The sequence below is a fragment of the Bubalus bubalis genome, chromosome 4, assembly GCF_019923935.1.
Source record: "Bubalus bubalis isolate 160015118507 breed Murrah chromosome 4, NDDB_SH_1, whole genome shotgun sequence".
NCBI classification, from domain to species: Eukaryota; Metazoa; Chordata; class Mammalia; order Artiodactyla; family Bovidae; genus Bubalus; species Bubalus bubalis.
The window spans coordinates 16,881,574-16,908,425 of NC_059160.1; the positions used below are offsets into that span (position 1 = coordinate 16,881,574).

The 26,852-nt window shown below is 39.3% G+C and overlaps 1 protein-coding gene across 1 annotated transcript in view; it reads left to right on the top strand.

The window, feature by feature from the left end:
* LOC102402808 (antigen WC1.1) overlaps positions 1 to 26,852 on the top strand; it is a gene marked incomplete in the record, with an annotated part of 1,152,186 nt that overhangs the window by 36,789 nt on the left and 1,088,545 nt on the right. The window contains 3 exon segments of the mRNA XM_045165269.1: positions 3,356 to 3,685; positions 26,135 to 26,443; positions 26,534 to 26,851. Of these exon segments, the coding sequence (XP_045021204.1) occupies positions 3,356 to 3,685; positions 26,135 to 26,443; positions 26,534 to 26,851 (957 nt within the window).

A 26,852-nucleotide genomic window follows, 5' to 3' on the forward strand; every position in this document is an offset into this window, starting at 1 on the left:
ATTGAGGTCTCTGCTTTTTAATATGCTGACTAGGTTTGTTATGGATTTTCTTCCAAGGAGCAAGTGTCTTTTCATTTCATGGTTGCAGTCATTGTCCACAGGGATTTTGGAGCCCCCCAAAATAAAATCTGTTACTACTTCCACTTTTTCCCCATTGAATTTAGTTCAGATGACCATTTCAAGTATTAAAAGCTGAGATATATATTTCAAGCTCCCATTACTATTATTCCTGTCATTCTTTCCCTTGCATTTGCAAAAGTTTTTGTCTCTCTATATAGTTGTTTTTATCTATTGTTTCCAGCTTTATTGGAAGGTAATCACCATATAATAAGATATAAGTGAAAGGTATACAGTATGATGACTTGAAATACATATGTATATATTCTCCAGTGAAGACATACAGGTGTCCAAAAAAAGACATGAAAAGATGCTGAGCATCACTAATCATTAGAGAAATGCAAATCAAAAGTACAAAGAGGCATCACCTCACACCAGTCAGAATTGGCCATCAAAAACTCTATAAAGCATAAATGCTGGGGATGGTGTAGAGAAAAGGGACTCAACCAAGAGCAGACTCATTGGAAATGATGCTGGAAAACATTGAAGGCAAGAGGAGAAGGGGGTGGCAGAGGAGGAGATGGTTAGATAGCATGATGGTTAGAAATCATCATGAATTTGAGCAAGCTTCAGGATATAGTGGAGGACAGGTGAGCCTGGAGTGCGTGAGTCCATGAATTCACAAAGAGTTAGACATGACTTAGCAACTGAACAACAACAAATAACTGATTCACTCTGCTGTACAGAGGATACAACATTGCAAAGCAACTATACTCCAATAAAAATTAATTTTAAAAGGATACAAATGAACTTATTTGCAAAACAGAAGCAGACTTACAGATATCCAAAACAACTTATGGTTACACAAGGGGAAATGTTGGGAGTTAGGGAGAGGGATAAATCAGGAATTTGAAATTAACACACACACACCTTACTATATATATGATAGATAATTGACATGGACCTACTGTATAGTACAGGGAAGTCTAACCAGTATTCTGTGGTAAGCTATGAGAGAAAAGAATCTAAAAAAGAATGAGTGTATGTATTAAAATATATAACCGAGTCACTTTACTGTACACCTGAAACTAACACAACATTATAAATCAACTATACTCCCCAAATTAAAGTATTAAAAAAGAAATACATATATATTTTGAAACTATTAACATAATTAAGTTAGTTAACACATTTATCACATTACATAGTTACTGTGTGTATGTTTTGAGAACTTTTAAGATTGACTTTATCAGTAATGATCAAATATACAATCCGGTATTGTCAACTAAGATCATGACAACTGATTCCATCATTTCTTGGCAAAAAGATGGGGAAAAAGTGGAAACAGTGACAGATTTTATTTTCTCGGGCTCCAAAATTACCATAGATGGTGACTGAAGCTATGAAATCAAAAGATGTTTTCTCCTTGGAAGAAAAGCTATGGCAAATCTAGGCAGCATATTAAAAAACAGAGAGATCACTTTACCAACAAAGGTCCCTATAATCAAAACTATGGCCTTTCCAGTAGTCATGTATGGTTGTGAGAGCTGGACCATAAAGAAAGTTGAGCACCAATGAAGTGATGCTTTCAAACTGTGGTGCTGGAGAATACTCTTGAGAGTCCCTTGGGCAATGAGGAGATCAATTTGTCGATCCTAAAGGATATCAACCTGAATATTCATTGGAAGACCGATGCTGAAGCTACAATACTTTGGCCACCTGATATGACGAGCCAATTCACTGGAAAAGACCCTGATGTTGGGAAAGACTGAGAGCAGGAGAAGAAAGGAGTGACAGAGGATGAGATAGTTGGATGGCATCACCAACTCAATGGACATGAGTTTGAGCAAACTCCAGAAAATAGTGAAGGACAGGGAAGCCTGGCATGCTGAAGTTTATGGGCTTGCAGAGAGTAGGACATGACTTGGTGACTAAATAACAATTGTCAACTACAGTCACATGTACATTCCATCCCCAGGGCTTATCTATATTCTAAGTAGAAGTTTGTACCACCATCATCCTTTCCTCCTACTCCCATCCCTACCCAGGCAACCACCAATTTACTCTCCTTATCTATGAATTTGTGTGTTTTTTTTTTTTAAGAGCTCACATATAAATGAGACCAAACAGTATTTGCTTTTCTCTGTCTTACTTCTTTCACTTAGCATAATGCCTTCCTACATTAATTATGTGTTGCTGTGCTACAAATTACTGCAAAGCTTGGCATCTTAGCCCTCATGATTAGAGCCCATGCTCAGCAACAAGAGAAGCCACCGGCAGGAGAGGCTCATACACCACAATGAAGAGTAGCCTCTACTCTGTAACTAGAGAAAGTCTGTGAGTGGCAACAAAAACCCAGCACAGCCAAAAATAAACAAACAAAACAAAACAATAGCTTAAAGCAGCAAACATCTAGCACCTTATAATTTCCATGGGCTAGGAATCAGCAAGGGTCCTCTGACTTGTGTTGTCTCACTGGTTCAATCATCTGAAGGTTCAACGAGGGGTGGGTACCACTCAAACCCACCTGGTTGTTGGCAGCATTCAGACTCTAGGAGACTGTTTAACTGAGAGCCTCAGTCTCTTGCTGGCTGTTGCCAAGAGGCCTCCCTTGGTTGTTTGTCATGAGGGTCTCTCCATACACAGCTCACAATGTGGCAGCTGGCTTCATTAGAGTGAGCTAGAGAGAGAGAGGTCACCAAAAGGAAACCAGAGTCATCTTGAAACCTAATCTCTTAAGTGACATCTCATCACTTTTGCCAAATACTATTTGTTACAGGCATGTTACTAGATACATTGGAGTGTGGGGATTACACAAGGGCATGAACACAGGTGACAGGAATAACTGGGACACTGTGGAGCCTGTTACCCCAGCCCTCTGTTCCTGAGCTGGATGAGATGCTCCCTATGGACAGGGAAGGAGAGGGAGGATTCCTCCCTGGGTCCTGGGCCATGAGCTGTAACTGAGATGGGGAAGCTGGGCCCTAGTAGCCTTGGGCACATCTACAGGGAGGGCAGCATCCAGAGTCTCTGGAGGCCTGTCCTCAGTGGTGTCCCTGGAGCTGGTTCCACAGGCTCGTGAGAAACACCTGGTGCCTCCTTTCCTGCTCCACGTTCAGTGATGGCACATTGGGGGTTTTGAGTTGGCCACGGTGGGAATGTTTATACCATAAAAGTCAACAAATGCAGGGATTTTTTTTCCCCTCAGAGAGAAGATTATTTTTTAATACTTACCAGCACACCACTGCACTCTCTCTTAAAATCTCTCCTGTGTCCTGTGTCTGTGTCTCTCTTGCAGTTCTGGAGCTGAGGCTGAAGGATGGAGCCCACCGCTGTGAGGGGAGAGTGGAAGCGAAGTACAAAGGAGAATGGGGCACTGTGTATACTGAGACCTGGCTCATAAATGGTGTAGAAGACGTGTGCAGACGACTGGAATGTGGAGTTGCCATTGATGCTCCCAGAGGGTCTTATTTTGGACCAAGACTTGGCCCCATTTGGTTTTTATATGGTTCTTGTGAGAGTATAGATGCTGAATCAACTTTGAGTATCTATAAGTGTGTTCATATTGATTTTAAAAACTATAATGACACCTTCTCTCATGACCAGGATATTGGAGCAGTCTGCTCAGGTAAGGCCTGTCTGGTCTGGGAGGGGATTCCCAGCAGGAAACACCTCCATCTCATTCACAGAATGACCATGGGGAAACCAGATCACATGCTTTAGAGCACCCTTGGGGGAAGACTCTGGTCACACTTGATTCTTAGAGCATTAGGTTCTCAAGGGGGGTTAAGGGTTTGCTTGGCCCTGGACAGTAAAAACTTCAGACTTGTGGACAGCTGGACCCTTCAGATCTCTGTGATGTGTCATAAGAGGCGGGGAAGTGAGGTCAAATTTTACAAACAGGTACAACTGCTGGGTTATATTTTCATACAATGATGTGACAGATTAGTTTCATCATGATTATTTTTTATTCTATTGAGATGGCCAGTCAGGTTTGGCCACAAGAGAGGGCATAAGAGAGGGCAAGCATAGTTTATAACACTCTCTGGTCTTAAAGAAACAGAGTCACCAGAGGTATGAAGGGATCATATCAGGGAGGCTGCAAGGAGGTTGACTCAACAAAGCACGAGAAGCCAAAAGAGTGAAGACACATGGAGAAGTGACAACACGGGGAGTCAGGGTGCAACACAAGGAAAAGGCATGAGGGGATCTCACTGGTGCATTTGAAGGTCCCAGGTCACAGTCAGGGCAAGAAGGAGGGTTTGTGGCAGGAGCTAGTCTCATCACCAGGCCACCTCGGTGGGGAGCTCACATTCTGTTTGTGGAGTTGTTGAAGGAGAAGGAAAATATGAAACTTGGAAATTAACAGCACAGTAGCTGACACACATCAAGTGTAACAGTCAGTGAGGCTAATAGGACCTGAAGTGACTCATGAGAAGTGCTCAGTGCTAAGCGCATTGGATTGTGCCAAGGTGGAGACAGTAAAGATAGCAGTGAGACTAGGGTATGAGTAGGTGGTCAGTTTCCAGTGGTTATTACAATGGTGGAAGATCTAGATGCTTTACACATTAATCCCATCAGACCAGGTGGACTAGAGGAAAAGTCAGCTATCACAGTGAGTTCCTAATGTAGGTAGTTGAGTCTTTCAAAATGGTCAGCCATCTGGTGGGTGAGACAGGGGGAGCCCTGAGAATATTTGCAGTACATTTCTAGCAGCTCATGGCTAATCAGCTCTTTTGGGGAAGATCACCAGAAAAGTGATCTTTTCCAATCTCACCCTCAAAAGATCTTTGATGATACTAGTTGAGACCCCTAAGAAAAGAATTACTTTAATTTAGGCTACTTTATTGAGGTATGACTGACATACAAAACGCTGTATATATTTAATGTATACAACTTAGAACTTTGGGAGGTAAGTATACATCTGCAAATGTTTTCTTCTGTTATTATTATTATTAAAAATAATTAGTTTCAAGGGGCATTTGAGTTTCAGATAGGAATTTTTTGTTTTAAGAAAATCTGTTTTCTGGCATTTCAAGTAATATTTCTATTGTTACCATGCCCTAATCATGGTTTCAACTGCAGATAAAATTGTGGAAACACATGTGTTTCCACCTTATTTTGATAAATCAGCATCTGAGTAAAAATACAGTGTGTGGTGCTGTAAGCTTATGTGATGTTGGAGCTCCTAATGTTACTGTTTTAAGAAAATCAATGTTTCAATATTAATTTCAGTCAGGATATACTTAAAAATTAACAGGGTGCTATGGCATTTTAACCTTGATTATGGTTTTTACTCCCTAAGGCTGCTCTAATTTAGACTTTCACATGTTTATGAACTGTTCCAGTTTTTTTGTGCTAATCTCTTTGTCAGTTTCTTCCCTCTGGTCTATTGCTTCTATATTTTCAGAAACATGTTTTAGTGAAGGCTGGTCAAAGTGGTGACACAGGAGAAGTAAAAAGAGAATAGCATGTCTGTTCCAATTCTCTAATTGAAACTGAAGTCTTGGAGTTTCTTCTCAATTTTAGGAAAGTGGTGTGAAAGAGAATTTCACCCTCTTGACCTTTTAGAACTAATACCCAAAAAAGATGTCCTTTTCATTATAGGGGACTGGAATGCAAAAGTAGGAAGTCAAGAAACACCTGGAGTAACAGGCAAATTTGGCCTTGGAATACAGAATGAAGCAGGGCAAAGACTAATAGAGTTTTGCCAAGAAAATGCACTAGTCATAACAAACACCCTCTTCCAACAACACAAGAGAAGACTCTATACATGGACATCACCAGATGGTCAACACCGAAATCAGATTGATTATATTCTTTTCAGCCAGAGATGGAGAAGCTGTATACCATCAGCAAAAACAAGACCAGGAGCTGACTGTGGCTCAGACCATGAACTCCTTATTGCCAAATTCAGACTTAAATTGAAGAAAGTAGGGAAAACCACTAGACCATTCAGGTATGACCTAAATCAAATCCCTTATGATTATACAGTGGAAGTGAGAAATAGATTTAATGGCCTAGATCTGAGAGACTGCCTGATGAACTATGGAATGAAGTTCGTGACATTGTACAGGAGACAGGGATCAAGATCATCCCCATGGAAAAGAAATGCAAAAAAGCAAAATGGCTGTCTGGGGAGGCCTTACAAATAGCTGTGAAAAGAAGAGAAGCCAAAAGCAAAGGAGAAAAGGAAAGATATAAACATCTGAATGCAGAGTTCCAAAGAATAGCAAGGAGAGATAAGAAAGCCTTCTTCAGCAATCAATGCAAAGAAATAGAGGAAACCAACAGAATGGGAAAGACTATGGATCTCTTCAAGAAAATCAGAGATACCAAAGGAACATTTCATGCAAAGATGGGCTCGATAAAGGACAGAAATGGTAGGGACCTAACAGAAGCAGAAGATAGTAAGAAGAGATGGCAAGAATACACAGAAGAACTGTACAAAAAAGATCTTCACGACCCAGATAATCACGATGGTGTGATCACTGACCTAGAGCCAGACATCCTGGAATGTGAAGTAAGTGGGCCTTAGAAAGCATCACTATGAACAAAGCTAGTGGAGGTGATGGAATTCCAGTTGGGCTATTCCAAATCCTGAATGATGATGCTGTGAAAATGCTGCACTCAATATGCCAGCAAATTTGGAAAACTCAGCAGTGGCCACAGGACTGGAAAAGGTCAGTTTTCCTTCCAATCCCAAAGAAAGGCAATGCCAAAGAATGCTCAAACTACCTCACAATTGCACTCATCTCACACGCTAGTAAAGTAATGCTCAAAATTCTCCAAGCCAGGCTTCAGCAATATGTGAACCATGAACTTCCTGATGTTCAAACTGGTTTTAGAAAAGGCAGAGGAACCAGAGATCAAATTGCCAACATCTGCTGGATCATGGAAAAAGCAAGAGAGTTCCAGAAAAACATCTATTTCTGCTTTATTGACTATACCAAAGCCTTTGACTGTGTGGATCACAATAAACTGTGGAAAATTCTGAAAGAGATGGGAATACCAGACCACCTGAACTGCCTCTTGAGAAATTTGTATGCAGGTCAGGAAGCAACAGTTAGAACTGGACATGGAACAACAGACTGGTTCCAAAGAGGAAAAGGAGTTCGTCAAGGCTGTATATTGCCACCCTGTTTATTTAACTTATATGCAGAGTACATCATGAGAAACGCTGACTGGAAGAAACACAAACTGGAATCAAGATTGCCGAGAGAAATATCAATCACCTCAGATATGCAGATGACACCCACCCTTATGGCATAAAGTGAAGAGGAACTAAAAAGCCTCTTGATAAAGTGAAAGTGGAGAGTGAAAAAGTTGGCTTAAAGCTCAACATTCAGAAAATGAAGATCATGGCATCCGGTCCCATCACTTCATGGGAAATAGATGCGGAAACAGTGGAAACAGTGTCAGACTTTATTTTTATTGGCTCCAAAATCACTACAGATGGTGACTGCAGCCATGAAATTAAAAGACGCTTACTCCTTGGAAGGAAAGTTATGACCAACCTAGATAGCATATTCAAAAGCAGAGACATTACTTTGCCAACAAAGGTCCGTCTAGTCAAGGCTATGGTTTTTCCTGTGGTCATGTATGGATGTGAGAGTTGGACTGTGAAGAAGGCTGAGCGCCGAAGAATTGATGCTTTTGAACTGTGGTGTTGGAGAAGACTCTTGAGAGTCCCTTGGACTTCAAGGAGATCCAACCAGTCCATTCTGAAGGAGATCAGCCCTGGGATTTCTTTGGAAGGAATGATGCTAAAGCTGAAACTCCAGTACTTTGGCCACCTCATGCGAAGAGCTGACTCATTGGAAAAGACTCTGATGCTGGAAGGGATTGGGGGCAAGAGGAGAAGGGGACGACAGAGGATAAGATGGCTGGATGGCATCACTGACTTGATGGACGTGGGTCTTAGTGAACTCTTGGAGTTGGTGATCGACAGGGAGGCCTGGCGTGCTGCGATTCATGGGGTCACAAAGAGTCAGACACGACTGAGCTACTGATCTGATCTGATCTTATCAGATTGTTGAAGGTGAAGTACTGTGTTTAGGATAAATCCAGAGTAGAAATCATTTCTGAGCTCTGTGGAAGAGCTAACATCGGAGGAGTGCAATTTTCTTAATGGGAATTTTTTAAGAAACTTCAGATTTTTTTCAGATTTTCCATTTTTTTTGTGCTTTCAAATATTGGTAGTTGTATTTTCAAGGGAAGACATGCAAAGACCTAACAGAAGTAAAAGGATAAAAGAGAGGCAGCAGGAATACAAAGAAGAACCACACAAGAAAGGACTTATTGACCCAGATAACGATGATGATGTGGTCATTCACCTAGAGCCAGATATCCTGGAGTCTGAAGTCAAGTGGGCCTTAGGAAGCATTAAGACAAAAAAAGCTAGTGAAAGTGATGGAATTCCAGCTGAGCTAGTTCAAATCCTAAAAGATGACCCTGTTAGAGTGCTGCACTCAATATTCCAGCAAATTTGGAAAACTCAGCAATGGAGTTCCACAGGACTGGAAAAGGTCAGGTTGTTTTCATTTCAATCCCAAAGATGGACAATGCCAAAGAAAGTTTAAAGTTCCACACAACAGCACTCATTTCATATGCTAGCAAGGTAATGCTCAAAATCCTTCAAGCTAGGCTTCAACTGTATGTGAACTGAGAACTTCCAAATGTACACGCTGGATTTAGAAAAGGAAGAGGAACCAGAGATCATATTGCCAACATCTGTTGGATCATAGAAAAAGCAAGAGAATTCCAGAAAAAAATCTACTTCTGTTTCATTGACTATGCTAAATCTTTTGACTGTGTGCATCACAACAAACTGTAGGAAATTCTTAAAAAGGTGGGAATACCAGACTACCTTACCTGTCAAGAAGCAGCAGCTAGAACCAAACATGGAACAATGGACTGGTTCAATGCAGGGAAAGGAGTATGACAAGGCTGTATGTTGTCACCCTGCTTATTTAATTTATATGCAGAGTACATCATGCGAGATGCTGGACTGAATGAAGCACAAGCTGGAATCAAGATATTCAGGAGAAATATCAACAACCTCAGATATGCAGATGTTATCACTCTAGTGGCAGAAAGTGAAGAGGAACTAAAGAACCTCTTGATGAAGGTGAAAGGAGAGTGAGAAAGCTGACTTAAAACTCAACATTCAAAAACTAAGATCAGTCTATGGTCACACCACCCTGAACATGCCCAATATTGTTAAAAAACTAAGATCATGGCATCCAGTCCCATCACTTCATGGCAAATGTGCAGTGCTAAGTCGCTTCAGTTGTGTCCAACTCTGCACAACCCTATGGACTGTAGCCTGCCAGGCTCCTCTGTTAATGGGATTTTCCAGGCAAGAATACTGAGGTGGGTTTCCATTTCCTCCTCCTGGGAATCTTCCCAGGATGGAAGGGAATCGAACCCACATCTCTTGTCTACCTCCATTGGTAGGAAGGTTCTTTACCACTAGCATCACTTGGGAAGCAAATATATGGGGGAGAAATGGAAACAGTGGCAGATTTTATTTTCTTGGGCTCCAAAAGCACTGCAGATGGTGACTTCAACGATGAAATTAAAAGATGCTTGCTCCTTGGAAGAAAAGCTATGATAAACCTAGATAGCATATTAAAAAGCAGAAACATCACTTTGCTGACAAAGGTCAAAGCTATGTTTTTTCCAGTAGTCTGGTATGGATGTGAGAGTTGGACCATAAAGAAGACTGAGCACCAAGGAACTGATGTTTTTGAACTGTGGTGCTGGAGAAGACTTTTGAGAATCCCTTGGACAACAAGGAGATCAAACCAGTCAATCCTAAAGGAAATCAACCTTGAATATTCATTGAAAGGACTGATGCTGGAGGTGAAGTTCCAATAGTTTGACCACCTGATGTGAAGAGCCAACTCATTGGAATAGACCCTGATCCTGGGAAATATTGAGATGAGAGCAGGAGGAGAAGGTGGGCGACAGAGGACGAGATGGTTGGATGGCATCATTGACTCCATGGATATAAATCTGAGCAAACTCCAGAAGACAGTGAAAGACAGGGAAGCTTTGGGTGCTGCAGTCCACAGGGTGGCAGAGTTGGATACGACTTAGTGACTGAACAACAATGTATCTTTTACATATTGGTAGGATCTAAAGTGATAACCCCCCTTTCATTCTTGGTGTTGTTAAATTTGTGTTCTTTTAGTTTTTCTTGATTGAATTTTTTGCTAGAGGATTATCAGTTTCATTAGCCTTTCAAAAAGATTACCAGTTGACTTTGTTGATTTTCTTTATTGTGTATGTTTCCTATTTCATTGATTTCTATTAGTTTTTGTTCTTCTCGTTTGGTTTTGATTTGCTGTATTTTTGTAGATTCTTGAGGTGGAATCTTAGATCATTTGCTCTCAGTTTTCTTTTCTTTTCTAATGTAAGCCTCAAGGAAGCATAAAGGCTATAAATTTTCCTCTAAACACCATTTCAGTTGCTTCATGCTGATTTTGAAACTACATAATTCCTTTTGTATTTTATCATCATGAAATGTTCTTTTCTCTCTGAATATATTCTTTATCCTATAGGCTTACTTCATATAATGTTAATATATATAATACAGCTTTCTCTGATCAGTGTTTGCATGGTATATCTTTGTGACCCTATGTTTCTGTGTTTATACAGTGTATGATTTTGTCTTACTTTATGTAGTCTTATCATCTTGCTTTTAGTTGGAGTGTTTAAATTATTTAAATTTAGCATAATTATTTATATACTTGTGTTTAAGTTTACTAGCTTGCTGTTTGTTTTATGCTTTTTTGGTCATATTTTAATCTTTAATTGAGCATTTTAATACTCTATTTTATGTACCCTGTTGGTTTATTGGCTGTATCTCTTTTTGCAGAGCTTATCATAATGTTGAAAATATTACTCTTTAATCACATTTTTCTTTAGATAGCATGTCACTTAATATATAATGTAAGACATTATTATAGTATACTTCTATTTCCCTGTTCTTGTTATTTATGTTACTGTTGTCATATATTCTACTTATAAATATATTATAATTTTGTAATACAAAATTGTTATTTTTGTCTTAAATATTGTAGTATTTTAAAAATGAGAAGAAGTTTTTAAAATATTTACTTGCAGAATTATCATTTAACACAGTTCTTATTGCTTTGGGTAGATTCAAGCTTTCATTTATTATCACTTTCCTTTAACTTTTAGACCTTTAGATAACATTTTTGTGTAGTGTATGTCTGATAGCCTCACATTCTATCATCTGTTATTCATCTGAAAGCACTTTAATTTTCTTTCAGGTTTGAGTTATTTTCAAAAGTGTCTGAATTATCTGGCTTGCATTACTTCAAACAAGAAGTCAGTAATACTTAACATTGCTCCCCTATATATAGTGTGTCAAAATTTCCTGGCTGCTCTTAAGAGTTATTTTTGTTTATGAATGGATTTCAGCAATATATTATCAAGTGCCCTAGGTGGTTTTATTTAGTTTATCTTGTTTGAGATTTGTTTAGCCTCTTGGATCAGTGGGTTTATAGCTTCATTAAATTTGGAAAAATTCCATCTATCATTAAAAAATTTTTTTTCTACTTATTCCTTATTCTGAATCTCCAAATAACATATTTCACATGGTTTGATATTATCCTTCATGATACTAATTTCTACTAGCATTTTTCTCTCTCTACTTCAATTTGGATAGTCAATTGCTATGTATTGGATTTCCAAATCTTTTATTCTGCAATGTCTTGTGTCTTGTTAAGTTAATCCAGACAATTTTTCATTCCAGATATTGTATTTTAGTTTTAGAAGCTCCATTTGCTTTTTTTCCCCTACTTTGTTTTTATGCCTCAGTAGGTATATTTATATTAGAGGTTTAAAGACCTTATCAGCCAATTAAATCATCTCTGTAATTTCTGAATTTGCTTTTAATGATTGCTCATTTAAAAATTTTTTTATGGGTTATATTTTTCTTCTTTGGAAGTCTAGTTTTTTAACTGGATTCAGGCATTACTAGGTAGTCTTTTACCAGAAAGAACTCTAGCAATAAATAATCAGAATATACTCAGAAACAAGGGAATTTAAAAAATTAAGTAATTGATTCCCTTTTATTCTTTTCAAAATATGTTCCTTGGATGACCAAAGATACATTGTCATTTTGGTTTCCCTCCTTAGCTTCAAAACTTTTTATGATCTCACCTTACTTGCCACAAACCCCACCTGTATACCTACCCTTCACTTCTATAGCAGTTGCTTACCTTTGTGACAAACCCATCTTTAAATCAATAAACATTTGTATATTTAAGATCATGTTTACTTGTGTGAAACAGGAGAAATGACAAAAATCCAGGGTTAGGTGATAGATAGGAGAGGCAGAGGGTGATGATATATGCTAAAAACTGATTCAACTAATATTTTCCCCAAATATTTATGTGTCTTATGAGTATTGAGGCTTATGCAACTTCAGTTCAGTCGCTCAGTCATGTCTGACTCTTTGCCTCCCCATGGACTGCAGCATGCCAGGCTTTCCTGTCCATCACCAACTCCCAGAAATTACTTATGGCCATTGAGTTGGTGATGCCATCCAATCATCTCATCCTCTGTCATCCCCTTCTCCTCCCACCTTCAATCTTTCCCAACATCAGGGTCTTTTCCAAGGAGTCAGTTCTTCACATCATGTGGCCAAAGTATTGGAGTTTCAGCTTCAGTATCAGTCCTTCCAATGAATATTCAGGACTGATTTCCTTTAGGATGGACTGGTTGGATCTCCTTGTGGTCCAAGGGACTCTCAAGAGTCTTCTCCAGCACCACAGTTCAAAAGCATCAATTCTTCGATGCTCAGCTTTCTTTTTAGTCCAACTCTCACATCCATACATGACTATTGGATAAACCATGCTGCTACTGCTAAGTCGCTTCAGTCATGTCCGACTCTGTGTGACCCCATAGACAGCAGCCCGCCAGGCTCCTCCATCCCTGGGATTCTCCAGGCAAGAGCACTGGAGTGGGTTGCCGTTTCCTTCTCCAATGCATGAAAGTGGAAAGTGAAAAGTGAAAGCGAAGTTGCTCAATCATGTCCGACTCTTAGGGACCTCATGGACTGCAGCCTACCAGGCTCCTCCCTCCATGGGATTTTCCGGGCAAGAGTTCTGGAGTGGGTTGTCATTGCCTTTGTCAGCAAAGTAATGTCTCTGCTTTTTAATATGCTGTCTAGATTGGTTATAGCTTTTCTTCCAAGGAGCAAACATCTTTTAGTTTCATGGCTGCAGTCATCATCTGCAGTGATTTTGGAGCCCCCCCAAAATAAAGTCTGTCACTGTTTCCATTGTTTTCCTATCTATTTGCCATGAAGTGATGGGACTGGATGCCATGATCTTAGTTTTCTCCAACCGGGAGCTCTCCAAATAATGGCTTGCTTGCTCTCTACTTTCATCTTCTACCTTTAAAAAAAAATGTCAATTTATTTTAACATTATAAAATGTTTAATACATTAAACCTGCATGAAGGAAAATTAAAAAGATACAAGTAATTGGAAAATCATTCTGTGCCAATAGATTGAAAGAATTAATATTGCTAAAATGTCTATACTGCTTAAAGTAATCTATAGACTTAATGCAATCCCTATCAAAATCTCAATAGCATTCTTTATATAAATAGAGAAAAGCCTCAAAATATGAGTGTGTCATTTAGTTTTCATGTATTTATGAATTTTTCCTGTTTTCTTTTCATTCTTGATTTCTAGCTTCCATTGTGGTCAGCAAAGACACTTGAATTATTTTGATATTCTTATATTTTCTGAGACTTGTTTGTGATCTAGCATGTCCTGGAGAATATTTCATGTGTCACTGAGAAGAATGTGTATTTTTCTATACTTTGGGTAAAAATGTGCTTTATGGGTCAGTGTATTGGGTGAATGAGCACTATGTGTCTGGTAATGCCATTCAGCCTATATTATTGCTCAGCTCTGTTGTCTTCTTATTGATTTTCTCTCTGAATGATCCATCCATTATAAACAGTGGGATATTTTTGTATTGCTTCTGTTTCTCCTTAAGATCTGTCAATGTTGGCTTTGTTTATTTACATTTTTTGATGTTGGGGGCATATATTGAATATATATGTAATAACATGGGTTATCGAGTCTTATTGAACTATTTAATCATTATGTCGCCTGTGATGGTTTTGGCTTAACTTCTCTTTTGCCTGACTGCTTTCTTTTGATTAGTATTTGCATGGAATCTCTGTCTCTACCTCTTCACTTTCATCCTATATGTGTCATGAAATCTAAAGTATGCCGTTGGGTCTTGTTTTTTAATCTACTCAGGCCACTCAACATTTTTCATTTGGAAGGTTTAATACATTTACATTTAAAATCATTATTGAAAGGTCAGGACTTGTTACTACCTTGTTCATTGTTTTATGTCTGTTTTGTAGTTCTCTTGTTCTTCCCTTCCATTGCTTTCTTTGTGAAGTGATTTTTCCTAGTGCCATGCTCTGACTCTTTTCTCCTTATCTTGTTATCCACTATACTTTTAATTGTGGTTACCTGGGAACTTGCATCAAGCAATTGATAGCTGTAATAGTCTATAACTGAAGTTAAGTACAATTAAGGTAACAACTTAAATTTAATAGCACACGGAAACTCTATATTTTATTATCCCCCCGACACTTTATATCATTGACGTCAGATTTTATTTCTTCACATATTCTTTTTACACCAGCAAATTTCTGTGGTTATATTTATTCTTGCTGTGTTTGACTTTTGATTACAAAACATGGTTAAAATCATGTGCTGAGATTACAATATATTAGTATTCTGTACTTCTCTTCATATTTATCCTTACTAATGAGAGGCAAGACAAGATTAGTGGTGATGAAACCCCTCAGTTTTTGCTTTTTTAAAATTAAAAAAAAATCTCTCTTCATTTTTAAAGGACAGTTTGCTATATAAAGAGTTGATGATTGGCAATTTTTCTCTCTAAGTGCTTTGTATACGTTACCCTACTCTCTCTGGTCAGCAAGGTTTCTGCTGAGAAATCTGCTTTATGACAGGAACTCCCTTATATGTAACAAGTCACTTTTCTTTTAATGCTTTCAAAATTTTTTGATAATTTAACTATAGCGAGTCTTGGTGTGGAATTCTTCAGGTTCTACCTACCTATGAACTTTTGGGCTTCATAAATCAAGTTGTCCTTTTTTCTCTCCTTAAACTTGGGAAATTTTCAGTCGTTGGTTCTTTAAATAAGCTTTCTGCCTCTTTCTCTTTTACTATTGGGGCTCTCATCATGCATGAATAATTTTGCTCTACAGTTTCCCATGCATTGTGTATGAATAATTTTCACTTTTTTCCATCTTGTTGCTGTTCAATCACTAAGTCATGTCTGACTCTTTGCGACACCATGGACTGCAGCACACCAGGCTCCCCTGTCCTTCACTATCTCCCAGAGTTTGCTCAGATTCATGTCCAAGCCAGTGATGCTATTTAACTATCTCATCTTCTGCCACCCCCATCTCCTTTGCCTTAATATTTCCTAGCATCAAGGTCTTTTCTACTGAGTCGGCTCTTCACATCAGGTGGGCAAACTGATGCGGAGCTTCAGCTTCTGCATCAATCCTTTCAATGAATATTCAGGGATGATTTCCCTTAGGATTGACTGGTTTGATCTCTTGAATGTCTAAGGGACTCGTAAGAGTCTTCTCCAGAACCACAATTCAAAAGCATCAATTCTTCGGTGTTCAGCCTTCTTTATGGTCCAAGTCTCCCATCAGTACTTGATTTGTTCTTCTAACAAGATAAGTTGAAATAACCTGTCCTTAAGTTTGCTGATTCTTTGTTTTGGACAATAGTTTGTCTGAAGCACTCTTTTGAATTTTTCAGTTCAGTTATTGTATTCTTTTTTTTTTTTAAACTTGACATAATTGTATTAGTTTTGCCAAACATCAAAATGAATCCGCCACAGGTATACATGTGTTCCCCATCCTGAACCCTCCACCCTCCTCCCTCCCCATACCATCCCTCTGGGTTGTCCCAGTGCACTAGCCCCAAGCATCCAGTATCGTGCATCGAACCTGGACTGGCGACTCGTTTCCTACATGATATTTTAAATGTTTCAATGCCATTCTCCCAAATCTTCCCACCCTCTCCCTCTCCCACAGAGTCCATAAGACTGTTCTATACATCAGTGTCTCTTTTGCAGTCTCATACACAGGGTTATTGTTACCATCTTTCTAAATTCCATATATATGCGTTAGTATACTACATTGGTGTTTTTCCTTCTGGCTTACTTCCCTCTGTATAATAGGCTCCAGTTTCATCCACCTCATTAGAGCTGATTCAAATGTATTCTTTTTAATGGCTGAGTAATACTCCATTGTGTATATGTACCACTGCTTTCTTATCCATTCATCTGCTGATGGACATCTAGGTTGCTTCCATGTCCTGGCTATTATAAACAGTGCTGTGATGAACATTGGGGTACACGTGTTTCTTTCCCTTCTGGTTACCGCAGTGTGTATGCCCAGCAGTGGGATTGCTGGATCATAAGGCAGTTCTATTTCCAGTTTTTTAAGGAATCTCCACACTGTTCTCCATAGTGGCTGTACTAGCTTGCATTCCCACCAGCAGTGTAAGAGGGTTCCCTTTTCTCCACACCCTCTCCAGCATTTATTGCTTGTAGACTTTTGGATCGCAGCCATTCTGACTGGCGTGAAATGGTACCTCATAGTGGTTTTGATTTGCATTTCTCTGATAATGAGTGATGTTGAGCATCTTTTCATGTGTTTGTTAGCCATCTGTATGTCTTCTTTGGAGAAATGTCTATTTAGTTCTTTGGCCCATTTTTTGATTGGGTCATTTATTTTTCTAGAGTTGAGCTGTAGGAGTTGCTTGTATATTTTTGAGATTAGTTGTTTGTCAGTTGCTTCATTTGCTATTATTTTCTCCCATTCTGAAGGCTGTCTTTTCACCTTGCTAATAGTTTCCTTTGATGTGCAGAAGCTTTTAAGGTTAATTAGGTCCCATTTGTTTATTTTTGCTTTTATTTCCAATATTCTGGGAGGTGGGTCATAGAGGATCCTGCTGTGATGTATGTCAGAGAGTGTTTTGCCTATGTTCTCCTCTAGGAGTTTTATAGTTTCTGGTCTTACGTTTAGATCTTTAGTCCATTTTGAGTTTATTTTTGTGTATGGTGTTAGAAAGTGTTCTAGTTTCGTTCTTTTACAGGTGGTTGACCAGATTTCCCAGCACCACTTGTTAAAGAGATTGTCTTTAATCCATTGTATATTCTTGCCTCCTTTGTCAAAGATAAGGTGTTCATATGTGCGTGGATTTATCTCTGGGCTTTCTATTTTGTTCCATTGATCTATATTTCTGTCTTTGTGCCAGTACCATACTGTTTTGATAACTGTGGCTTTGTAGTGGAGCCTGAAGTCTGGTAGGTTGATTCCTCCAGTTCCATTCTTCTTTCTCAAGATAGCTTTGGCTCTTGGAGGTTTTTTGTATTTCCATAAAAATTGTGAAATTATTTGTTCTAGCTCTGTGAAGAACACTGTTGGTAGTTTGATAGGGATTGCATTGAATCTATAAATTGCTTTGGTTAGTATACTCATTTTCACTATATTGATTCTTCCAATCCATGAACATGGTATATTTCTACATCTATTAGTGTCCTCTTTGATTTCTTTCACCAGTGTTTTATAGTTTTCTATATATAGGTTTTTAGTTTCTTTAGGTAGATATATTCCTAAGTATTTTATTCTTTCCGTTGCAATGGTGAATGGAATTGTTTCCTTAATTTCTCTATCTGTTTTCTCATTATTAGTGTATAGGAATGCAAGGGATTTCTGTGTGTTGATTTTATATCCTGCAACTTTACTATAGTCATTGATTAGTTCCAGTAATTTTCTGGTGGAGTCTTTAGGGTTTTCTATGTAGAGGATCATGTCATCTGCAAATAGTGAGAGTTTTACTTCTTCTTTTCCAATTTGGATTCCTTTTATTTCTTTTTCTGCTCTGATTGCTGTGGCCAAAACTTCCAAAACTATGTTGAATAGTAATGGTGAAAGTGGGCACCCTTGTCTTGTTCCTGACTTTAGAGGAAATGCTTTCAATTTTTCACCATTGAGGATAATGTTTGCTGTGGGTTTGTCATATATAGCTTTGATTATGTTGAGGTATGTTCCTTCTATTCCTGCTTTCTGGAGAGTTTTTATCATAAATGGATGTTGAATTTTGTCAAAGGCTTTCTCTGCATCTATTGAGATAATCATATGGTTTTTATTTGTCAATTTGTTAATGTGGTGTATTACATTGATTGATTTGCGGATATTGAAGAATCCTTGCATCCCTGGGATAAAGCCCACTTGGTCATGGTGTATGATCTTTTTAATGTGTTGTTGGATTCTGATTGCTAGAATTTTGTTAAGGATTTTTGCATCTATGTTCATCAGTGATATTGGCCTGTAGTTTTCTTTTTTTGTGGGATCTTTGTCAGGTTTTGGTATTAGGGTGATGGTGGCCTCATAGAATGAGTTTGGAAGTTTACCTTCCTCTGCAATTTTCTGGAAGAGTTTGAGTAGGATAGGTGTTAGCTCTTCTCTAAATTTTTGGTAGAATTCAGCTGTGAAGCCGTCTGGACCTGGGCTTTTGTTTGCTGGAAGATTTTTGATTACAGTTTCAATTTCCGTGCTTGTGATGGGTCTGTTAAGATTTTCTATTTCTTCCTGGTCCAGTTTTGGAAAGTTGTACTTTTCTAAGAATTTGCCCATTTCTTCCACGTTGTCCATTTTATTGGCATATAATTGTTGATAGTAGTCTCTTATGTTCCTTTGTATTTCTGTGTTGTCTGTTGTGATCTCTCCATTTTCGTTTCTAATTTTATTGATTTGATTTTTCTCCCTTTGTTTCTTGATGAGTCTGGCTAATGGTTTGTCAATTTTATTTATCCTTTCAAAGAACCAGCTTTTGGCTTTGTTGATTTTTGCTATGGTCTCTTTTGTTTCTTTTGCATTTATTTCTGCTCTAATTTTTTAGATTTATTTCCTTCTACTAACTCTGGGGTTCTTCATTTCTTCCTTTTCTAGTTGCTTTAGGTGTAGAGTTAGGTTATTTATTTGACTTTTTTCTTGTTTCTTGAGGTGTGCCTGTATTGCTATGAACTTTCCCCTTAGGACTGCTTTTACAGTGTCCCACAGGTTTTGGGTTGTTGTGTTTTCATTTTCATTCGTTTCTATGCAAATTTTGATTTCTTTTTTGATTTCTTCTGTGATTTGTTGGTTATTCAGCAGTGTGTTGTTCAGCCTCCATATGTTGGAGTTTTTAATAGTTTTTCTCCTGTAATCGAGCTCTAATCTTACTGCATTGTGGTCAGAAAAGATGCTTGGAATGATTTCTATTTTTTTGAATTTACCAAGGCTAGATTTATGGCCCAGGATGTGATCTATCCTGGAGAAGGTTCCATGTGCGCTTGAGAAAAAGGTGAAATTCATTGTTTTGGGATGAAATGTCCTATAGATATCAATTAGGTCTAACTGGTCTATTGTATCATTTAAAGTTGTGTTTCCTTGTTAATTTTCTGTTTAGTTGATCTATCCATAGGTGTGAGTGGGGTATTAAAGTCTCCCACTATTATTGTGTTATTGTTAATTTCTTCTTTCATACTTGTTAGCATTTGTCTTACATACTGCGGTGCTCCCGTGTTTGGGTGCATATATATTTATAATTGTTATATCTTCTTCTTGGATTGATCCTTTGATCATTATGTAGTGACCTTCTTTGTCTCTTTTCACAGCCTTTGTTTTAAAGTCTATTTTATCTGATATGAGTATTGCTACTCCTGTTTTCTTTTGGTCCCTATTTGCATGGAAAATCTTTTTCCAGCCCTTCACTTTCAGTCTGTATGTGTCCCCTGTTTTGAGGTGGGTCTCTTGTAGACAGCATATGTAGGGGTCTTGTTTTTGTATCCATTCAGCCAGTCTTTGTCTTTTGGTTGGGGCATTCAATCCATTTACGTTTAAGGTAATTACTGATAAGTATGATCCCGTTGCCATTTACTTTATTGTTTTGGGTTCGAATTTATGCACCGTTTTTGTGTTTCCTGTCTAGAGAATATCCTTTAGTATTTGTTGGAGAGCTGGTTTGTTGGTGCAGAATTCTCTCAGCTTTTGCTTGTCTGAAAAACTTTTGATTTCTCCTTCATACTTGAATGAGATCCTTGCTGGGTACAATAATCTGGGCTGTAGGTTATTTTCTTTCATCATTTTAAGTATGTCTTGCCATTCCCTCCTGGCTTGAAGAGTTTCTATTGAAAGATCAGCTGTCATCCTTACGGGAATTCCCTTGTGTGTTATTTGTTGTTTTTCCCTTGCTGCTTTTAATATTTGTTCTTTGTGTTTGATCTTTGTTAATTTGATTAATATGTGTCTTGGTGTGTTTTGCCTTGGGTTTATCCTGTTTGGGACTCTCTGGGTTTCTTGGGCTTGGGTGATTATTTCCTTCCCCATTTTAGGGAAGTTTTCAACTATTATCTCCTCAAGTATTTTCTCATGGTCTTTCTTTTTGTCTTCTTCTTCTGGAACCCCTATGATTCGAATGTTGTAGTGTTTAATATTGTCCTGGAGGTCTCTGAGATTGTCCTCATTTCTTTTAATTCGTTTTTCTTTTATCCTCTCTGATTCATTTATTTCTACCATTCTATCTTCTAATTCACTAATCCTATCTTCTGCCTCTGTTATTCTACTATTTGTTGCCTCCAGAGTGTTTTTAATTTCACTTATTGCATTATTCATTATATATTGTCTATTTTTTATTTCTTCTAGGTCCTTATTAAACCTTTCTTGCATCTTCTCAATCCTTGTCTCCAGGCTATTTATCTGTGATTCCATTTTAATTTCAAGATTTTGGATCAATTTCACTATCATTATTCGGAATTCTTTATCAGGTAGATTCCCTATCTCTTCCTCTTTTGTTTGGTTTGGTGGGCATTTATCTTGTTCCTTTATCTGCTGGGTATTCCTCTGTCTCTTCATCTTGTTTAAATTGCTGAGTTTGGGGTGTCCTTTGTGTATTCTGGCAGTTTGTGGAGTTGTGCTTTATTGTGGCGTTTCCTCGCTGTGTGTGGGTTTATACAGGTGGTTTGACAAGGTTTCCTGGTTAGGGAAGCTTGTGTCGGTGCTCTGGTGGGTGGAGCTGTATTTCTTCTCTCTGGAGTGCAATGAAATGTCCAGTAATGAGTTATGAGATGCCTATGGTTTTGAGGTGACTTTGGGCAGCCTGTATCTTGAAGCTCAGGGCTGTGTTCCTTTGTTGCTGGAGAATTTGCTTGGTATGTCTTGCCCTGGAACTTGTTGGCCCTTGTGTGGTGCTTGGTTTCAGTGTTGGTATGGAGGCATTTGATGAGCTCCTGTCAATTAATGTTCCTTGGAGTCAGGAGTTCCCTGGAGTCAGGGTTTGGATTTAAGCCTCCTGCTTCCAGTTATCGGTCTTATTTTTACAGTAGTTTCAAAACTTCTCCTTCTATACAGCACCATTGATAAAACATCTACGTTAAAGATGAAAAGTTTCTCTACTGTGAGGGTCACTCAGAGAGGTTCACAGCATTACATGGAGAAGAGAAGAGGGAGGAGGGAGTTAGAGGTGACCCAAATGAGATGAGGTGGAATCAATAGTGGAAAGAGTGGGCTAGCCAGTGGTCACTTCCTTATGTGCACTCCACAACTGGACCACTCAGAGATGTTCACAGAGTTATACAGAGAAGAGGAGAAGGAGGAAGGAGACAGAGGTGGCCAGAAGGATAAAAGTGGGGAATGAAAAGGAGGGAGACAGATCCAGCCAGTAATCAGTTCCCTAAGTGTTCTCCACCGTCTGGAACACACAGAAATTCACAGAGTTGGGTAAGGTAGAGAGGGGTTAGGGAGGAGACACAGATGGCCTGGTGGAGAAAAAGGAGAGTCCAAAGGGAGAGAGAGCAGTCAAGCCAGTAATCTCGCTCCCTAGTGAAAAATGGGTCCTGAAGATTGGGTTCTTAAAGGTACAAAATTGGTAACAAATACATAAAAGCAAAAATTAAAAATCTAGAGTAGCGTTTTGAATTTCAAAAATAGGATGTTAAAGAAAAGAAGAAGGAATAGAAAGAGGAAAAAACGAACAAAGAAAAACAAACAAGGTCGTGAAAATTATAAAGAAAACACAGGTACAAAATTGATAACTAATACCAAAAAGCAAAAATTAAAAATCTAGAGTAGAGTTTGTAATTTCAAAAATACAATGTTAAAAAAAGGAAGAAGAAAAATAAAGAGAGAAAACAAACAAAAAAAACAAACAAAAACAAACAATGTCTCAAAAGTTATAAAGAAAATAAAGGTACAAAATTGATATCAAATATCAAAAAGCATAAATTAAAAATCTAGAGTAGAGTTTGGAATTTCAGATATACAATGTTATTTAAAAGAAGAGAAAGAAACAGAGAAAAAAAAAGTCACAGAAATTATAAAAAAAACTATAGGTACAAAATTGATAACATATACCAAAAAGCTAAAATTAAAAATCTAGAGTAGAGTTTGGAATTTCAAAAATACAATGTTAAAGAAAAGAGGAAAGAAAAAAAACAAGGTCAAAAAATTATAAAATATATATATATTAAGTTTGCTGAAGAAGAAAAAAATAGGGTCTTTTTTTTTTTTAAAGTAATAGGTTATAAAGTGAAAATTATAGGAACAATAGAGGACTTAAAAATTTTTTTTAATTAAAAAAATAGTAAAAATATATCTAGGACTTTCTCTGGTTTTGTTGTGAGTATTGCGGGTTCAGTTCATTTTTGGCTAGTTCCTTTGTCTGACTTATATTTCTCAAGGTCTATAGGCCCCTTCCTATGTAGTCCATAGTAACCACAGGGTTTTAATCTATGGCCTTAGCTTCCCAGGCGTTTCCCTCTGTTATAACTTCTTCTGTTTGCCGCTGTCTTCAGTGTCTGGTTTCCGCCCTGACACAAAGGGGACGGTGGAGGACACTTTTTTTTTTTTTTTTTTTAAGGCTCACTTGTTCAGTCGCGCTGAGGGGAGGTAGGGAGGGATGCTGCAAACAAATAACACTGGCGTGTGCTCGCAGTGCCTCAGCCACACTGGGTCTGCCCCCGCTCATGGCGCGTGTAGCCTCCCTGCCCACACTGCTTGGGCTCTAGGTTGTTCCGCCGGGAACAATCCGAAGCCAGCCCTGGGCTGCATGTACCTCCCAGGTCCAAGCCGCTCAGGTTCAGGCACTCGGGTAGTCCTCAGAGGCGCAGACTCAGTTGGGCCTGCGTTTTGTGCTCTTCCCAAGTCCAAGCAGCTCAGGTGATGAGGTGTTTGGCGAGCACCAATGCTGCAACTTATCGCCTACCAGCCACTCAGTTATCTGGGTGTAAAACCGGCACACCTTCTCAGGCAGATGTTGACCATCCAGACCCCCAAGAAGTTTTAGTTAGCAAAGAAGCCTGCTTACAGTTTTATAGATAATGTCTCTCTGGGGCTGCGATTGCCCCCTTCCGGATCTGGCTGCCTGTCACCGGAGGGGGAAGGTCTGCAGCCGGCTATCTCTGTTCAGTCCTTTGTTCCGTGTGTGGGCCTGGCGGTGTCTTAGGTTAGGGCTGGCTTTTTGCGTGGTAGATATCCCACAGTCTGGTTTGCTAGCCCAAACTATCTCGCTCAGATAGCACTCAGGGCGTTCAGGCCAGACTCTTACTCTAAGTGATGCAGCCCATGCCGCGGCTCCCTGCCCAGCCCCTGCTTGCTAATGGCGTGTGCAGGCGTCTGCGCTGCTTCTCCGCTGGGGGAGTTACCGTAGGGCTCACAATCTGTGAGTTTTAATTGTTTATTTATTTTTTCTCTCTGTTATGTTGCCCTCTGTGCTTCCAAAGCTCAGCGCAGATTCGGCAGTGAGAAGGTTTCCTGGTGTTTGGAAACTTCTCCTTTTTAAGACTCCCTTCCCGGGACGGAACTCCATCCCTCCCTCTTTTGTCTCTTTTTTTGTCTTTTATATTTTTTCCTACCTCCTTTCGAAGAGTTGGGTTGCTTTTCTGGGTGCCTGATGTCCTCTGCCGGCATTCAGAAGTTGTTTTGTGGAATTTACTCGACGTTTAAATGCTCTTTTGATGAATTTGTGGGGGAGAAAGTGTTCTCCCCATCCTACTCCTCCGCCAACTTGGCTCCTCCCTCTTTTCAGTTCAGTTATTGTATTTTTGAGTTTCAGCAATTCTGTCTGGTTTCTTCTTGTGTTTTCTGTTTTTTAGTATATGTGCTGCTGAAGTGAGCACTGTGTTTTCTATTTTTTAATTAAACTTTGCCATTTGTTCATGTACTTTTCCAGATGGTGTTCAGTTGTCTGTTTCTGTTCTATTGTAGCCATTGAGTTTGAACCAATTATTTTGAATTTTTTCTCAAGCAGTTCATAAATCTTTATTTCTTCAAAGTAGTTGCTGGAGTTTTATTGGTTTCCTTAAGTGGCATCTTATTTTGCAGATTCTTCATGATCTGTGTAGTCTTGCATTGGTGAGTGTGCATTTGAAGGAGCAGACACTTCTTCCAGAATTTCAACAAATAAAGATTTGTTGAAATCTGATTTCAACCAATAAAGATCTACTGCCTTGTCCTTGAACTGATAGGACTGCCCTTGGTCTTGTGGTCCAGCAAAGCTGGAGTCAGGTTATGTGGCTTCTTCTGGGGCTGCTGTTGTGTCTCTGGTCAGTGGCCCTGTTGGCAGGTACATGGATGAGTGTTGCTTCCTCTGGGTGCTGAGGTGGGCAGGATTGCTTCCCTAGTGTAGTAGAGTGAGACTGAGCCTAGGTTGCAGGGTGCACTAGAATCTGCACTCATACTCATGTCCACAGTTGACAGTCCTGTTGTCAGGGATGCCAAATGGTGTGACTCCTTCTGGATGTCTGGGCAGACAGGACTGCCCAGGACCATGGTGGTGCAGGGTTGGTGCCACATCAGGGAGCAGTTTCTGAGTCAGTTCTGTCTGAAGTTGGCAGGCATGTTGCTGGGGGCACACTGTTTCTGTGGGAGAATGAGGGTTGGGGACCCTCCTTTTTTTATCATCTCACTGATGTCAGATATGAATACAGAATTAGCATGATGATAGAATTAAAATCAATTAATATCACTCTTTATGGTTCTTTATGATTTCTGTTTCAGAAGAAAAGTCTGTAGTAGGAACTCTTTGGCAAATTCACTGTTTTATAAATTTCCATTCAGAACTCATTCTCTCCCAGGTTTGTTGACAAATACCAAGTTTTCAAGAGAAATGTCTAAGACTATTCCTTCTCTCTCCTGTGACTTTCTGAGCTTACTTAAGAGAACAGACTCATCTTTTTTCCCATTTAGGTAATCTAAGAAATTCTTGGAATATTTTGTCATCAAAAATTATCAGAAAAATAAAATTTGGTACATTAAAAGTGAATTAGTTATTATGTCAGTATTTCTTCTCTTGAGCCATTATCTGTCTACAGGTTGGCATGCACTAATGGATCCAGCCTATATGATTTTCTCTACACCACGCCACTTGAGGAGCGGCACATGGGAGAAAAAACTGATTATATTAGTAGCAGAAAGTCTCAGAAAAGCTTTCTAACTTTGTCCAGACGATAGATCTCTACACTCTCAGCCATTTTGCTCTGGTTTGATTCTGTTCTTCATGTATCTATACTCAACTTTGAGTGCCACACATTACACATTATTTTCTTGGGCTCTGTAGATCCCAGGCTCCTAAATGAGAAACTTCTCTAACCAAAATAAAATATATGTACTTGGCATTCAACCAGACAGATGATCTGTCTTGGTCCCTGTAGTTTTCTGGACCTCAGATAAGGAATTCACATTTCTAACCAACCTCAAAGTATACCTTGCTGGGATCCAGTCATTCAAAACTCACCCTGCTTCTGGGTTTCTCTTTAGAAACTTGGTCATGAAAATGCAACTCTGACACTAACTGTTAAATTCTCAGTTCGTGCTCAGCTCCTGGAAAGTTTTCACACCATTGCCTGTGGCATATTGTTTTCAATTTGCAAGCAAGGAAAATGAATGCTCACTGTATTTGTCGTTATTTTTATCTTAGGATCTGTGCGTCTGTTTGGAGGGGATAGACCCTGCTCAGGGCGTGTAGAAGTACATTCTGGAAAAGCCTGGATCCCACTATCTGATGGGAATTTCACACTCCCCACTGCCCAGGTCATCTGTGCAGAGCTGGGATGCGGCAAGGTTGCATCTGTCCTGAAACACATGCCCTTCAGAGAGTCTGATGGCCAGGTCTGGGCTGAGGAGTTCAGGTGTGAGGGGGAGGAGCCTGAGCTCCGGGTCTGCCCCAGAGTGCCCTGTCCAGGGGGCACGTGTCACCACAGTGGAGCTGCTCAGGTTGCCTGTTCAGGTGAGATGTAGATCAGGACTAACCTCCCTGCACTCTTGTTGGGGTAAGAAAATCATGAGATTTTGCTGAAATCCTGTCTTCTTCTACCAGCATACTCAGAAATCCGGCTCATGACAAACGGCTCCTCTCAGTGTGAGGGGCAGGTGGAGATGAACATTTCTGGACGATGGAGAGTGCTCTGTGCCTCCCACTGGAGTCTGGCCAATGCCAATGTTGTCTGTCGTCAGCTTGGCTGTGGAGTTGCCATCTCCACCCCCAGAGGACCACACTTGGTGGGCAGAGATGACCAGATCTCAACAGTCCGATTTCACTGTTTGGGGGCTGAGTCTTTCCTGTGGAGTTGCCCTGTGACTTCCCTGGGTGGTTCTGACTGTTCTCATGGCAACACGGCTTCTGTGATCTGCTCAGG